The sequence below is a fragment of the Gastrolobium bilobum genome, unplaced genomic scaffold (assembly GCF_033153095.1).
Source record: "Gastrolobium bilobum isolate Gb01-03AN ecotype WA unplaced genomic scaffold, APGP_CSIRO_Gbil_v1 utg30972, whole genome shotgun sequence".
Taxonomy (NCBI): Eukaryota; Viridiplantae; Streptophyta; class Magnoliopsida; order Fabales; family Fabaceae; genus Gastrolobium; species Gastrolobium bilobum.
In genome coordinates this window covers 69,994-86,066 of record NW_026899984.1, presented here as the reverse complement: position 1 = coordinate 86,066, position 16,073 = coordinate 69,994, and the positions used below count along the sequence as shown (strand labels likewise).

The window sequence follows — 16,073 nt, the reverse complement described above, 5'->3', positions numbered from 1 at the left end:
TAAACTTTTGAAATGATGCTTTGCCATATTTCACATTTCATGCCTCAGAAAAAGCACCATAATGAGTTGGTATATGCTAACCTTTATTTTTGTGCTTTTGTCCAACAAACTCCGTATGAGCTTCGAAGTGGGATTCAAGGAGAAAAACTTCAGTGCACTGAAGTTTATATATATATAAATTAATTATATATATATATATATATATATTAAGAATATTAAAAAAAAATTAAGAACGACATATATCATTCTTTGAAGGAGTATAATTTGTTTACCAAAAAAAAAAAGGAGTATAATCTATGAAATTGAAGTATTCTAGATAAATTGGTACTCTAATTTAATGGAAAAAGTGTGTATAGAAAATATAAGGTTGTGTCATTTTAAGAGAGAGAAAGAGATAGATAAAGGAGGAGAAAGAGTTGACAAAAAAATAAAGGTATGGGTCATACCTCTTTGTGAGAGTGAAAAGACATAAGTTATATCATTTAAAAGGATAAATATTTTTTCCTAATTTAATATATAGTGATGAATTAATAAATTATGGATGAATGGATTGTTTTATCAAAAAATTAAAATTGCACAAGTTAATTATTAAACTTAAAGAATAGTATGTTATTAATTATTTGGGTTTAAATTATCTCTGCAGACAAGTATCTTATGTTAGTGAGGCATAAAAAATTGTGTCATTCTTTTTTATTTTTAAAAAATAGTGGGACCCATTTAATTTGTTTCTATGGCATAATACAAGCTATCTTCTATTAAAGAAGATTAATAAATCCCTAATTATTTACCAAGAAAATCATTGAAGTTAATTATTTTATTTTGGCCTAAAAATTATAAAGATGACATCTTTTGACTGGAGAGTCAAGACAGTTTTCCGTCGACATCTATTTTCCCAGCAAATCAAGTTACACAGTGCGCAGCATTTGGTGGACTTGAGAGGAAATCCATCTTCATCTATGTGATTTATAACGCTATCAAAAACATTATTCTCACTTATACGTCTCTTCTCATTAGTCAGACCACTCAGACGTCATAAAATTTCCATTGCTTGTATATATTCCCTCCAAATCAAGGCACAAGCTGCGTTTGGCTGACTTCAGAGGAAACTCCGTTATCATGGTGGTTAGCTTGGAATTATACGCAACGAAAAATAAATTAATCAGTTACCAAATTTTTTTTTTTTTTTTTTAACTAATCACTCAAAATCAAATAAATTTTGAACAATATTTCAAACATGGAATTTCGAATTTAAAAATAAAGCTACCGTGCTGCTTTAAAGTGTGAGATCACGGACACAATACCCATTGGCCAGTACTGCCAAATGGAATAACTAAAGATCATGTGGTAGGACCAATTAATTTAATATCTTGAGATTTTTTTTTTTAATTACAGAACTCGTATCATTTAAGATTTAAGATTTAGATGAATAAGCTTGATAGTATAAACTTACGGGACTAAGGACCAATTAATTCTTGAGAATTGCATTGGTTAATACATCAGTCTCTTATCAGGCTTATTTCTATCTTTTTAGGTTTGATTAAGTTATACATCATTTTGATGTATATAAGGATCCTGCTATATAAGCTTATACTATACGATGGTCACACAACAGAATTAAAAATGTCATAACGTATAATATAAGCTTATATTATCAAGCCTTATACAACACACTAAACAGACAGTTAGTCCTACATTGGTCGATAATAAACTAAGTGAAAGATCATTTGATTCAAGAATCCATGAGTCTATTGCTTTAAAATTTTATGTTAAGATGTGATGTCGAACTCATCTATTGATGATGCTATTTTCCTTACAATGGTATAAGAATGAATCCTCTCATGTTGAAAAAGACATGACATGGTTATCTCGACAATCATAATTATACAAAGATGAATCAATGATGATAAAGAAAGAGAAAAAAAATATATTAAAATAGATAGTTACTAAATCATAATCATTAATTCATCTTTGTCTTTATATAATTATAATTATCCTTTTTTAAACACAAGAGGATGCAATGGTATTAAGGTCCATTAACTCAATGCTTGATCTATGCACTTTTCTCTACTAGAAACGTGTTGTTTTTCTATGGATATTTTTTTGTTGAAATTCATAATAAATCCGTGGAAAATTACATTTTCGATGTGTTCAACATCATTTTATTTGTATGCGTTGAAATCCACAATTTAGAAGGAATACTAAATTCGTCCAAATGACGAAATATATTTTCCTAAAGACCATTTTTTTTTTCTGTCATGCCGAAAAATTGAATATATTTTTAACCCAATACATCAAAAGTTTTAACCAAATAATTTTGAATTTCCGTAAAAAATTCCAGTGACAATTTTTTTAAGAAATATTACAATATTCTATCGAAAACATCAATCACAATTTTTGATGAAATTTAACTGAAAAATTAAATTCCGTAAAAAATATTGTCTTCAATTTCAACGAAATTTTCAGTAAAATCTCATCGAAAATTGTGATGGAAGCTTTAGATGGAATTTACTGTAACGTTCCATAAAAAATTGCGACGGAATATCCTTTGGTCAAAAATCTAATTTTGCATTGTTTTTTCAATGAAATAAGTTATCCGTTGAAAATAATGAATATTTTTTTAAAAAATATATTAGTCAAAACTATAATAATTTAACAAATTTTCAAATTTGTACTTGGTAAACAAACAGTATACGACATAAAAACACTACACAAATAAAATGAACAATGTAAAAGACCATCATATATAATGAAAAGTATAAAATATACACTAGTTAATATCTTATATACAAATGAAATACAATGTTACAGGTTCTACCGTTGGGATCTATAAGCCCACTATGTTCCCTTTGGAGATGGGGTCATTATATGAGTGATACCTCTAGCAAAGGTAGAGACCAAGCTAGGAGGTACTGTTCCAAGTATGATGCAAACAGATAACAATGGGTTCAGGTGTGTGTATATGTGTGACTCAATATAAATGGACAAAATAACGATACATAAGATGTCCTCCTTGTGTGTGGAGGAGTGTATTTATAGGGGAAGGTGACTTGGTCTTGTGTGGGTTAGTAAGGAGAGGGTCAACTCTCCTTGGGGTTAGCTTAAGGTGGCAGACACTGCTATGATAGCAGTGATGCACCCACTGCGCCTGGCGATGTCAGCATGTGACAAAGGACAGTTACCACTTATAATAACTGGGGCGGTATCTTTGGGGGCTAAGATCCCAAGATGAGACATTTTGGTGTCTCATCTAGGGAGCGTCGTCGCCTTGGGGGTAGGAAAACTGAGGGTTATTAAGGCTGACGTGGACAAAAGATATGGGCTTGAGCCTTTGGGCCACTATGACGTTGGGCCATCGAGAACAGGAGCCCCCCCAGCTTGGTAGCAAGCGTAGGTTGGTGCCAATATGAATGGTCTTGGGCGATATTCTCTAGCCGACGATCCGAGCGGTTGGCGAGGTGAAGGATATCTTTGATTTGGTGGTTAGTTAAGAGTTTTGGCGGTTTGAGGGGGTTCTGTGCCTGGCAATTTGGCTTCTTGGCGGGTTATGTGGCTCGCGGGGGACTTTCTAGGTTGTCCACCTGTCTCTGGCAGAAAAAGTGACTTTTCAATTTTTGAGGGACAACAATAATGGATGCCTCCATCATTGCTATTAACTGCAGGCACTCAAACGTCACGAAGCGCAGCGCATTAATGCGATGTGAGAGGTGTCTTGTCCCCCTGTAATTACCATAAGGCCCTTAATCACAACCGCTTATCGCCTGACGATTGCTTTATCCTACGGTCGGCGTTATGGGGCGCTACACGTGTACGTCATTCTTAGCCTTTTGGCTCTATATAAGGGGTTTTCCTTTCTATGAAACTTTCTTCACTCATTTCTAGCTCTTCGTGCACTTTCCTTCTTCCTTCTGGTTTTCCCTCTTCTGTGTGAGTGGTTGCGTTGGTTCTCTTTTCTTTCATTTTTCCTACCTCTACAGTCTTCATTACCCCAGGTATAGTGTTTCTGGCTTGTAACTTTTCTTATTACTTACTTTCCTTTGGCTTTAATTCTGTTCTCCTCTTTCTCGTGATGGTCGAGTTAAAGGACTTAGCTGGTTTGGTCCTGCCTGCGCTGGGGGTGGTTGTTATAGTGATACCTCTAGTACGTTTGACGAAGCTTGTGAAGTGGGGCTGGCTATGCGAGCATTTCTCGCTGGTCACGGTGGAGAGGGTAGTAGCGCTGGGGAAGGTAGTAGCGTTCCCCAACACCGCTCTTTTATTCCTGGGGTTGAGTCATTACCCCATGGTAGAGTACCAGAGCTTCTGGGTTTCAGCGAGGAGGAGATCCAATGCCTGGAGAGGGCTTTAGGGCCTGTGGTTCCGTATTCCGGTGAGGCTTCTGGTTCTCGTCTCCACGGTGGATGTGAGGCCGTAATTGGTGAGAGGTCTTCCAGATCTGGTAAGCACCGGTTTGCCGGATCTAGAGGGCGACGGTTTGGTGAGTCTGGTAACGGTGTTAGGCCTCGCCCTTTGCGGAGGAGGCATTTCAGGTCCTCTGATCGCTCTTATGATCATAGGGTTGGTTCGCGCCGCCGTGCTTCACGGTGCTCCGCTTTTGGAGTAGGGCGACTTATTTGGCCCTTATCTTCTATTAATCGTGAACCTCAGAATCGTCCTCTAGAACTTTATTACCAGCCTCGTCCCTTACAGATAATCCATTCAACCGTTGAATCTCTAGTCGCCTTATGTACGTCTTGTGGCCATATTCCTAAAATTCCCAAGTCCTTCCATCGCCGTAAATATGACGAATCCACTGACAACCGATTAGGTAGATACCACCCAGAGGATGCTCGACTCGTAAGGTATAGCGTGTGGGATGCCATTTACGAAGACTTGGGGCGATACCGCCTGCGTGGTGGCCTTCTCCTTTAAGCTATTCAGACTTCTATACATCGAGCTCTTCGAAAACCTCTGACTCTTCTGGTAAGTTCCTTTGTGTTTGAGTTGTTTTTGATTGAATTTATTGGTGAAAGGGTGTTGGTGGTTCGGGGAGTAGGAGTTGGGTGATAAGGAGGTTCGGGGTTTAATGATTTGTTGACCTTGTTGACTTCGGTTGAAGTGTTTGGCGTTTGACTGTGTGTTTGTCGCTCCCAGGTTTGATTTGTGGGTAATTTCCTGACTTTCATGGCGGTTGTGCAAACTCATGAACGCTTTTTGGCGAGGAATTGGGTAGACCAGGTGGTGGCATCCTCTTCTTCTTGTTATACCAGTACGAATATTTTGGACGAGGCTTATAATTCTAAAAGCAATTTTGACTTTACTGAAAATGCTGAAGACGAGATGAAATGGCAAAGCTTTGCGGTTAGAGATGTTGATCGAGTCTATGACAAGCTACGCTGTGGGTCAGTTTCTCAATGGCAGTTTATAGTGTATAAGACTCACTTTACCGATCAGAAAGTGAGGTTTCCTTTGTCTGAGTTTGAGATGGGGGTGTTAGCCCATCTACGGGTTACACCCTCTCAACTGCACCTTAATTCCTGGGCGTTCGTTCGGGTATTTGAGAAGATATGCCAATATTTTGGATGGGTGTGCTCTGTACGGTTATTCTTTTATTGCTTTCAGGTGTCGCCATCGCTGAAAAAGCTTGGCCAGGTTTCGCTGAAGTCAGGGGCTAAACTAGGGGCGATATTCTCCACATATGCTAATTCATACAAAAACTGGAGGGGGACTTTCTTCTGGATACAGCCAGTTCTTGGCGAGGGGGAATTACCCTTCTTCGTTGACCGAGATAGTGGGGAAAGTCGGATCAAACTATGTTAGGGTAAAGCACATTATGAGGTTCCAGCCAGCCAGTATTCGTTGGGGTACGAATCTTTGTCCCGGGAAGAGACACTGGTAGTTGACTGGTTTGTGGAGGTTAGAAAGGGCTTCAAACGGTGGCCTACAAAGAAAGTGTTGTGTTATGGAGGTGTGGTGGTAACTAGACTCATTTGTGACAGTGTTGTAAGTATTTATCGTCTTTACTAACATCTGTATCTTTTCTACCTTGCAGTTGAAAGTTTACCAATAGAGGCATTGAGAATCGCACGTGAAGCAGCTGCCAAGGTTAGGGCTGCTAGTGGTGGGGTTTCTCCAGTCATGCCTGTTCCTGCCGCACAAAGAAAAGATGTCGACAAGGGCAAGAAGAAAGAAGTTCATCGCCAAAAGAAGAAGATTCGATCTGCGGCTGATATTCCTGCTGCCGAGTTGGAGAAGAGGGCGGTTGGGCCCATAATTAAAGAAACGGCGAACTGGGTGAGGGGTTCGTCGGCAAGCGAGTCTACTCTCAGATCCATCTCACTTGGGCTTGAGAGTTCAGGGTTAAAGAGGCCAAGAGATGAAACCTTGGTCTCGCCTGGGGGTGCAAAGACGTTGTGCCTCGCGCCGCCTGAGTCTAGGTAGTTGACAGATGGCGACTGCTATATCGCGGGCAGTTTTTTTGAAGATTCAGGCGATGTTGGGATGATGGTGACCAGTGCTCCAAACGACGAAGGGCTCCTGGCGGCAACGGGTGTGCAGGCAACGCCTTCTCCTGCTGTAATCCCAGTCGGAAGAGTTTTAACACTATCTGAAAGGGATCTCGACTCCAACTTTCCCAAACTTGTGCTGAATATGGCGGTGCCGAAACAGATCAACCGCCAGCAAATCCTTAATTGTACGCAAGTAGTTATTAATCGAATTTTGGGCATCCAAGAAATTGCCCTTGCTGCCGACAGTTGTTGCTCTTCCTAGGACGATCGCCTCAAAGAGATGGGGCGTAAGGTGGATGGCTTGACCGTTGAAGTGGGACGCCTTGGGAAGGAAGTTAATGACTTAAAAACTGCCAACAAGTCTCTGACTGCATCGTTGAAGAAGAATGGTGAGGAAATTAAGCGCTTGACTTCTGAGAAGGATGACTTGTTGAAGTCACTAGACGAGTGTAAGGCGGAGAAGAACAGTCTCCAATTGGCTAAAGATGCATTATCAGTCGAATTGGTCTCTGTGTATGGGAACCTTCACGCCGCCCAAGAAGACTCTAAAAAATCTGATGGGCAGGTGAGAGAGCCGGAAGGTGCCTTAGCGTGTCTTCTGTACCAGTCTTTTAACAACGCGCTCCAACAAGCCTGCGTTCGGCATCCTGATCTTGATATTACCGGTTTCATCCCTGAATATGAGGTGGAGGGAAATCGGATACTTTAGCGGGTGTCAGATGGAGAAGTAGTTGTGATTGAGGAGGGTCCTGAGACCGATGAAGATGATGACTCACCAGAGGGCCTTGCTATTGGCGACGCAATCGATGGGGTCATACTATTGGCGATGAAACCGGGCAGGGCTTATCGTCGGAGCTTGCTGGTGTTACGCTATCTGCCCAAGCATGGAGGGTGGTAGTGGGAGTGTTGTTGTTGCTGGCACGGTTGAACCAGCCTCTTGGTTGAAGAAGAGGTGGCCCTATGGGAGACCGCCAAACTTGACTTTGTAAATTTGTAGTTTCTTCTTTTTGCTATGGTTGGTATGTCAACCGTTGACTTGAATTTCTTTATCTGTAATGAAATTTTTCTGTCTTTAATGAAGTTTACTACGCCCTTGTTTTTAACCTTTCTTATTCGCACCTGCTGCACGGTCCGTTAGTAATGGTAAATTTCAATTAACTAAGGGCGACCTTAATGAAGCGTGGCGGGGGTGAGAATCATCCCTTAACTTGGTCTTTGGCTGGGGGCAAGAACAGTTCCAGTCTAACGTATGACAGGGGTGAGAACCATCCTGCAACTTGGATGTTGGCTGGGGGTGATAATTGTCCCGTAACTTGTACGCTGGCTGGGGGTGAGCACCGTCCCAATCCAACGGTTGGCGGGGGTGAAAACCGTCCCGTAACTTGTACGCTGGCTGGGGGTGAGAACCGTCTTAGTCCAACAGTTGGCGGGGGTGAAAATCGTCCCGTAACTTGTACGCTGGCTGGGGTGAGAACCGTCCCAGTCCAACGCTTGGCGGGGGAGAAAATCGTCTCGTAACTGTACGCTGGCTGGGGGACGGGGGTGAAAATTGTCCCGTAACTTGTACGTCGGCTGGGGGTGAGAACCGTCCCAGTCCAACGCTTGGCGGGGGTGAAAATCGTCCCGTAACTTATACATTTGCTGGGGGTGAGCACCGTCCCAGTCCAACGGTTGGCGGGGGTGAAAATCGTCCCGTAACTTGTACGCTGGCTGGGGGTGAGCACCGTCTCAGTCCAACGATTGGCGGGGGTGAAAACCATCCTGTAACTTGTACGTCGGCTGGGGGTGAGAACCGTCCCAGTCCAACGCTTGGCGGGGGTGAAAATCGTCCCGTAACTTGTATGCTGGCTGGGGTGAGAACTGTCCCAACCCAACGTTTGGCGGGGGTGAAGACCGTCACGTAACTGTACGCAGCTGGGGGTGAGAACCGTCCCAGTCCTACGCTTGGCGGGGGTGAAAACCATTCCGTAACTTGTACGCTGGCTGGGGGTGAGAACCGTCCCAGTCCAACGCTTGGCGGGGGTGAAAACTGTCTCGTAACTTGTACGCTGGCTGGGGGTGAGAACCGTCCCAATCCAATGCTTGGCGGGGGTGAAAATCGTCCCGTAACTTGTATGCTAGCAGGGGGTGAGAACCGTCCCAGTCCAACGCTTGGCGGGGGTGAAAACTGTCCCGTAACTGTACGGTGGCTGGGGGTGAGAATTGTCCTAGTCCAACGCTTGGTGGGGGTGAAAATTGTCCCGTACTTAAAATTATGGAAATCATAAGAGATTGAGTATTGGAAACAACACGATACTGTTGATTAAAAATGCGACCTGTCTCGTTAAAAACCTTCCCAAGCAAAACCCATTGGGACAAAAACTTGGGAAGGAAAAGAGTGCAGTATATAGGTTACATTGTGGTTCAGCTATAATATCTTCTGAGCTTGTCAGCGTTCCACGCCCAAGGGATGGCTTTCTCCTCTAATGTCTCTAGGGCATAAGCTCCTCATCCCAACTTGTTGGCTATTCGATAGGGCCCTTCCCAGTTTGGGGCGAGCTTACCATCATGGGCGTTCTTGTTTCCGATGTCTGCTCGCTTGAGGACCATATCTTTTTCTTCAAATTTCCTCACGATTACTCTTTTGTTGTATTGTATGGCTGACTTTTCCTTGGATTGGCGCTTAGATTGTGCTGCTTGTTCTCGGAGCTCATCTAGGAGATCTAGTGCTTCATTGAGCTTCTGACTATTGGTCACCTCGGTCACATGGTTTTTCCTCCAGGAGGGCTCCCCGATTTCGAAAGGAATCATAGCCTCCGTGACGTAAGTTAATCTGAAAGGAGTTTATCTGGTACTAGAGTGAGCGGTTGTCCGATATCCCCACAGGATATTCTCTAGATTTTCTATCCACGCCCCTTTATGTGACTCCAGTTTCTTCTTGATTCCCTTAGCTAGCATTTTGTTGGCTGATTCCACTAGTCCGTTGGACTGGGGGTGTTCCACTGCGGCGAAGTGGTGTCGAATCTGCAGATCCTTCATTAGCTCCCAGAATTTGGCTTATGTAAATTGGGTGCCGTTGTCCGTTATAACCTCTCCTGGGATGTCGAAACGGTAAATGATATTTCTCCAGAAGAACTTCCTCACCCTTTGAGAGGTAATGGTAGCAGCTGGTTCCGCCTCCACCCATTTGGTGAAGTAGTCAATGGCGACGATCAACCATTGGACTCGGCCTGCCACCTCGGGAAAGGGGCCTAGGATGTCCATCCCCCATTTGTAAAAAGGCCAGGGTGATGTTATCGATGTCAGTTCTTCTCGTGGGGCTTGATGTACGTCGGCAAACCTTTGGCACTTTTCGCATTTTTTTCACATGCTCGTGGGCGTCTTGCTCCATGGTTGGCCAATAAAAACCTGCTCGGAGTGCTTTCTTTGCCAGAGAGTGGCCGCCATGTGGGGGCCATTGATTGCCTCATGGATTTCTTCAAGGACGTACTCCACTTCGCTGGGGTTTAGACATTTCAAGAGTGGGGTTGAGCACCCTCTTTTATATAAGTGCCCATGCATCATGCAAAAATGGGCCCTTCTCCGCACTACCTTCTTGGCTTCTTTTTGATCATGTTGAAGGGTACCTTCAGACAGGTAGTTGGCGATAGGTGTGATCCAGGTAGCTTTGGTGGCTCTATCAGTTACGTCTGTAACACTTATGACGATGCATGGGTTAGCAAAATTATGTTGGATGACAGAACAATTGTTACCTGGGCTTTTGGTGCTTGCTAGTTTGGCGAGAATGTCTGCCCGTGTATTTTCTATCCGCCTAATGTGCTCAACTTCAACTGTCTCGAAGGTCTGCATTATCTCTTTTACTTTTTCCATGTACTTGCACATCAGTGATTCTTTAGCTTGATACTCACCAGAGATTTGAAATGTTACCAACTGAGAGTCACTGAAGACTTTGAGATGTTGGGCCCCCAACTCCTTTGCTTGAATTAGACCGGCTATCAAGGCCTCGTATTCCTCCTGATTGTTGGTGGTATTAAAGATAAAGGACAAGGAATGCTCAATCGCCACACCATCCGGGTTTTCAATTATCATTCCAGCGCCAGATCCTGTGGCGTTGGTAGAGCTGTCGACATACAGCTTCCACACCACCGACTGTGTGTTTTCGGCGATTTGACTACCAGTGTAAGAGGCGTGCGTCATCTCGGCTATAAAATCTGTGAGGGCTTGAGCCTTAATGGCGGTTCTGGGTTCATAACTGATTTGGTACTCCGACAGTTCAATCGCCCAAGACATCATTCTTTTGGCTAGATCCGGCTTGTGTAAGACTTGTCGGATAAGCTGATTAGTCCTGACGATGATCGGGTGGCATTGGAAATACGATCTTAACCTTCGTGCGGTGAAGATAAGTGTGAGGGAAAACTTTTCTACTTGCCGATAACGAAGTTCAACCCCTTGTAAAACTTTGCTGATGAAGTAGACCGGTTGCTGCTCTTCTTCTTTTGATTCTCTAACCAAAGCTGCGCTTATAGCCTCGGCACCTACGACTAAGTATAAGTACAAAGTTTCTCCATTGCCTAGCTTGGCGAGGATATGTCGACAAGACAGGACTCTTTTGAACTCCTGGAAGGCTTTCTCACACTCCTCGGACCACTGAAAGGCAATACCTTTTTTGAGTAGGCTGAACAAGGGGAGGGATTTGTGTGCAGAGTTCCCTAAAAAAAGAGTGAGGGCCACTAGTCGCCCGGTTAACTGCTGAACCTCCTTGACTGTTTGTGGGCTTCGCATTTGTATCACCACTTTGCATTTGTCAAGGCTAACTTCAATGTCTCTCTTGGTGAGCATGAAACCTAGAAATTTACCAGCTGGCACACCAAAAGCGCATTTGCTAGGATTAAGTCGCATGTTGTATTCTCTCAACCTCTTGAACACGCCTTGAAGGTGCAATAGGTGTCAGGTGTTCGTGACTTGGCGATCATGTCATCAATGTCAACTTCAATGCTGTCGCCAATCAGGTCTTTGAACACTTTATTCATCATTCACTGGTACGTGGCACCGGCATTCTTCAACCCGAAAGGCATCATGGTATAACAATAATTGGCATTTTGGGTGATAAACGCTGTTTTATCTTTGTCCTCTTCAAGTAACGGAATTTGATTGTAGCCAGAATATGCATCCATAAATGAGAGCATTTTGAAACCGGATGCGTTATCGACCAACTGATCGATGCTAGGGAAGGGATAAACATCCTTGGGGCATACCATGTTCAGGTCAGTGTAATCGACACACATCCTCCACGCCCCACTCGGCTTTTTTACCAACACCGGGTTGGACAACCAAGTTGTATACTTGATTTCCCTGATGAAGCCGGCGTCAAGGAGCCTCTTCACTTCCTCATCTATAACCTTCTGGCAATCAGGGCCAAACTTTCTCTTTTTCTGAGCGACGGGCTTTGCTTTGGGGTCTACAGACAACCTGTGGCAACATACTTCTGGGTCAATGCCTGGCATGTCTGATGGTTTCCATGCGAACAGATCCCTATTGGTTCGCAGCAACTTAATTAATTTGCTTTTCATTTCTGGGTTAATGGTTGCCCCACTGGTTGTTGTTTGGTGGTCAGCATCGCCCAAAATGACGTGTTCTAACGCTCCGTCTGGGGTGGGTCTGGAGTGTTCCACCCTGGGGTCGTCTCTTGCGTCAAATTCTACTAGAAAATATTGGTCATGGTCCTTCCCATTCCCGCTAAAGCTTTCTTTGATTACCTGGGTTGCTATCTACTGGAGTGCTGGTTGATCTCTGAAGGTGACCTTGGACGCTGGCTTCAAAGATATGTTGTAACAGCTCCTGGCTACCGTTTGGTCTCCTTTTACCGTTGCGACTTTGTTGTCCCTGGCTACAAACTTCATTGCCAGGTGGGGGTGAGATACGCTCGCCTCGAAGGCGGCGAACATCCTTCTGCCTAGGATGGCATTGTATGTTGACAGGGTGTCAAGCACTAAGAATTGGATGTCGGATGACCTTGAAATAGGTGGCGTTCCCATTGATAAACGCAAGTTTATCATGCCGAGCGGCTTGGTGACTGTTGCATTGAAACCTGATAGTTCACCTACAACTGGGGTTAGGTCACTGACCGTACACCCTAACGTCCTGAAACAAGGTACAAAAAAGATGTCAGCAGAACTTCCATGATCAATGAACACTTGATTTACAGCAAAATTGGCTATTATGGCTTGAATGACTAAGGGGTCATCGTGTCCGAGAAGAACGTCGCCTAAATCGCTGTTGTCCCACACGATTTTAAGCTTGGCGGGACCCTGCCCAACTTTCGCTTTACTGATGACTTTACCAGATACCGCCAAACACTGCTTCAAATGTTTCTTTTTGGCGTTAGCTGTTTCTCTGCCTCCACTCAATTCGCCTGAGATCATGTTTATTACACCATGTTTGATGACAGCCGAGTCTTCATCATCTTCTTCCCGTCTTCTATTGTTTGGGCTGGTTTGCACCATGCGACCACTTGGAGAGTCTTCTTTCTGGTTGCGTTCACGGTGGGGCCTGTAATCAGATTGGATGGCTCTTCTCTTTTCAGGTGACCTGCTATGCGTTGGGCGACGTCTGTCTGAACCTACTTCACGTGTTGAATTATTATATTTTCTTTGGGTTCCTCCTTTGATTAGCTCATCAATCTCATATTTGAGAGATCTGCATTCTTCGGTGTTATGGCCGTTGCTGCGGTGGAATTTGTAGTATGCGGCAGTTTCCCTAGTCGACTCTTGGCGTTGTGGGTTAACCTTGCGCTCTTCTTTGTACTCAGTTTGCAATACGCTGTGTGACTAGCGTCTTGAGGGGTCACGCCCCAAAGGGAGGCTAGCATATCTGGAGGACTTGTGACTTTTCCTGTCCTCATCAGCTTGGTCTTTGTTTTTATTAACTTTCTTCTCTCGGTTGTGAGAGTCATCAGCTCTGCTCCCCTTATACTCTTCAATCCGCATGAACTCTTGAGCTTTTTTCTTGACCTCTTCTAGGCCAGTTATTCCATGGCGGGCTAGCTCGTATGCGAACGCCCCTTGTCGCAGGCCTGATAAGAGTATATGCACCTGCACTTTAGGATCTAGGCCTTAAACTTGCAAAGCCTCTTTATCAAAGCGGTCTAAAAAGGACCTGAGGGATTCTCCTAATTGCTAGCGAATTTTCTCAAGAGAGTGGACTGACTTGGGCACTGGGCGACTTGTTGCGAAATGGGTTTGAAATTTGCCCGCCAAATCATCCCAGGATGCAATACTCCCAGTTGGCAAAGTGGTGTACCACGTAAATGCTCTCCCGCCCAGAAGTGTTGGGAAGGTCTTGCATATGAGGAGGTCAATCTCGTCGTGAAGGGTCATTGCCGCTTCGAACTTCTGGATCCATTCGAATGGGTCGGTATCGCCTACATATGTAAGGTCCTTTAAAACCAAGAGGTATGGGGGTTAAGCGTAGGCTATTAGTCAAAGGTTTGTTACGCCCAGAGGTATTAGCTGGTGTGACTCGAAAGTTCGGGTCACGCGCGTGTAGGTCTGGCGGTGGGTGGGGTAACTGAGGGGCTTCGACAGAGTAAGAGAAGGCTGGGGCTTGGTGGATGCCATGTTGGGGTGGGGTGGGATCACATATGATCCTTGAGGTTGAGGGATACCTGCGTTGTGTGGTGGTACTGCATAACCATGGAATGAAAAACCGACAGCGAAAGGCGGTGCAGGATAAGGGGCACCGACGTTGTGGGTGTAAGGTCCACGGGGATAATTGTACATAGCTATCGGTTGGCTTCGGGTTAGCCATTGATACATGGGGGGGTGGGATTGTTTGCGGGCCTGTTGTAGATAGCGACATTCCAAAACGGACTCCAGGTGGTGGGGGTTGAGTTGGGACTAAGTTCTCTGCTTGGACTTCGTGTATGGCTACGCGGCGATCTGACAGCGCTACTCTGGCGTTAGTTACTGGCAGTTGCGCACTAATAGATTGTAGGACCAGGTGGAGAGCTTCAACCGCTGCTTGTTCAGCTGGAGCTGAGTGTATGGACGGTGGGGAGTTGGAGTGGACTGTCTGTGCATGACCTTCTGGGGTGACGGCTCTAAACTGCTCTGCTCTTCTAGTGTGACCATCTTTCGTTGAGGGATGAGAACTGCCTTCTATAGATCTTCGGTAGGAGAGTGGGAATAGAAGTTTATAGTTTCCCACAGACGGCGCCAATGTACCGCTGGGATCTAAAAGCCCACTATGTTCCCTTTGCGGATGGAGTCACTATATAAGTGATACCTCTAGCAAAGGTAGAGACCAAGCTAGGAGGTACAGTTCCAAGTATGATGCAAACATATAACAAGGGGTTCAGGTGTGTGTGTGTGTGTGTGTGTGTGTGTGTTTGTGACTCAATATAAATGGGCAGAATAACGATACATAAGATGCCCTCCTTGTGTGTGGAGGGCTGTATTTATAGGGGAAGGTGACTTGGTCTTGTGTGGGTTGGTAAGGAGAGGGTCAACTCTCCTTGGGGTTAGCTTAAGGTGGCAGACACTGCTATGATAGCAGTGATGCACCCTCTGCGCCTGGCGATGTCAGCATGTGACAAAGGGCAGTTACCACTTATAGTAACTGGGGCGGTATCTTTGGGGGCTATGATCCCAAGATGAGACATTTTGGTGTTTCATCTAGGGAGCGTCATCGCCTTGTGGGTATGGAAACTGAGGGTTATTAGGGCTGACGTGGACAAGAGATTTGGGCTTGAGCCTTTGGGCCTCTATGACGTTGGGCCATCTGGAACACAAGTAAGAGATAAGTGTGAGGTAATCTTATAATGTACTCTTGGCTTCATAGATAAAAAGCGCAATTCCCACTATTTTATTCTCTATTATTTTTTATTTGTTTCAAATCAAGTTTCTATTTTTTAGAAGGAATGTTTTTTAATTTCAAATAAGAATAAATATCATATCTAAACGAATTAATAAGTAATCACAACAATTCACATCAATTGCTTTAAATATATATTAAAATTTTATCATCATAGGAGTTACTTACTAATTTAATATATAAAGATAAATTTGATTCAATGTCTTACCCTGCAACATTTAAGGTGTGCATAACAACCTTTTCAGAATTAGTTTTATCCTTTAATGTTTCTCCGGTGAACGTAGATTCGCTCACAAAATGATGTCGTTTTGAGTTGAAAAATTAAAAAATTATAATGAAAAAAACTATTGTAACCCTGAAATAAATTATAGAGTAAATATCTTTTTCGGTCCTCAGCAAATTTCATGATGCCCGCTTTAGTCCCTAGCAAACAAAAAGGCTATTCGTGGTCCCTAATAAATTCAAAATGGACCCATTTAGTTGAAATCGTGGTCCCTCAAAAATTCAAAAAATACCCACATTAGTCCCCAAAAGGACTAAAATGGGTCCGCTTTAAATTTCTTAGGAACCACGAATAGCCTTTTTATTTGCTAGGGACTAAAGCGGGCATCGTAAAATTTGCTGAGGACCAAAAAGGGTATTTACTCAAAGTTATAATTACAAAAATATATTGATTTCTGCCTCAAAACGACATCGTTTTGGGTTCAATGCAGATAAATTATCTACATTGATTGTAAA

The 16,073-nt window shown here is 43.8% G+C and overlaps 1 protein-coding gene across 1 annotated transcript; it reads right to left on the bottom strand.

The window, feature by feature from the left end:
- Positions 1–9,827: 9,827 nt before the first annotated feature.
- LOC133294640 (uncharacterized) lies at positions 9,828–11,363 on the bottom strand. The gene has a single exon (XM_061493345.1). It carries the CDS (start codon positions 11,361–11,363, stop codon positions 9,828–9,830), a length of 1,536 nt encoding a protein of 511 aa, XP_061349329.1.
- Between the last annotated feature and the right edge of the window lie 4,710 nt (positions 11,364–16,073).

Coding starts and splice junctions, on each gene's coding strand:
- LOC133294640 (XM_061493345.1), bottom strand. CDS start 11,363: ATGCGACTTAATCCTAGCAAATGCGCTTTTGGTGTGCCAGCTGGTAAA.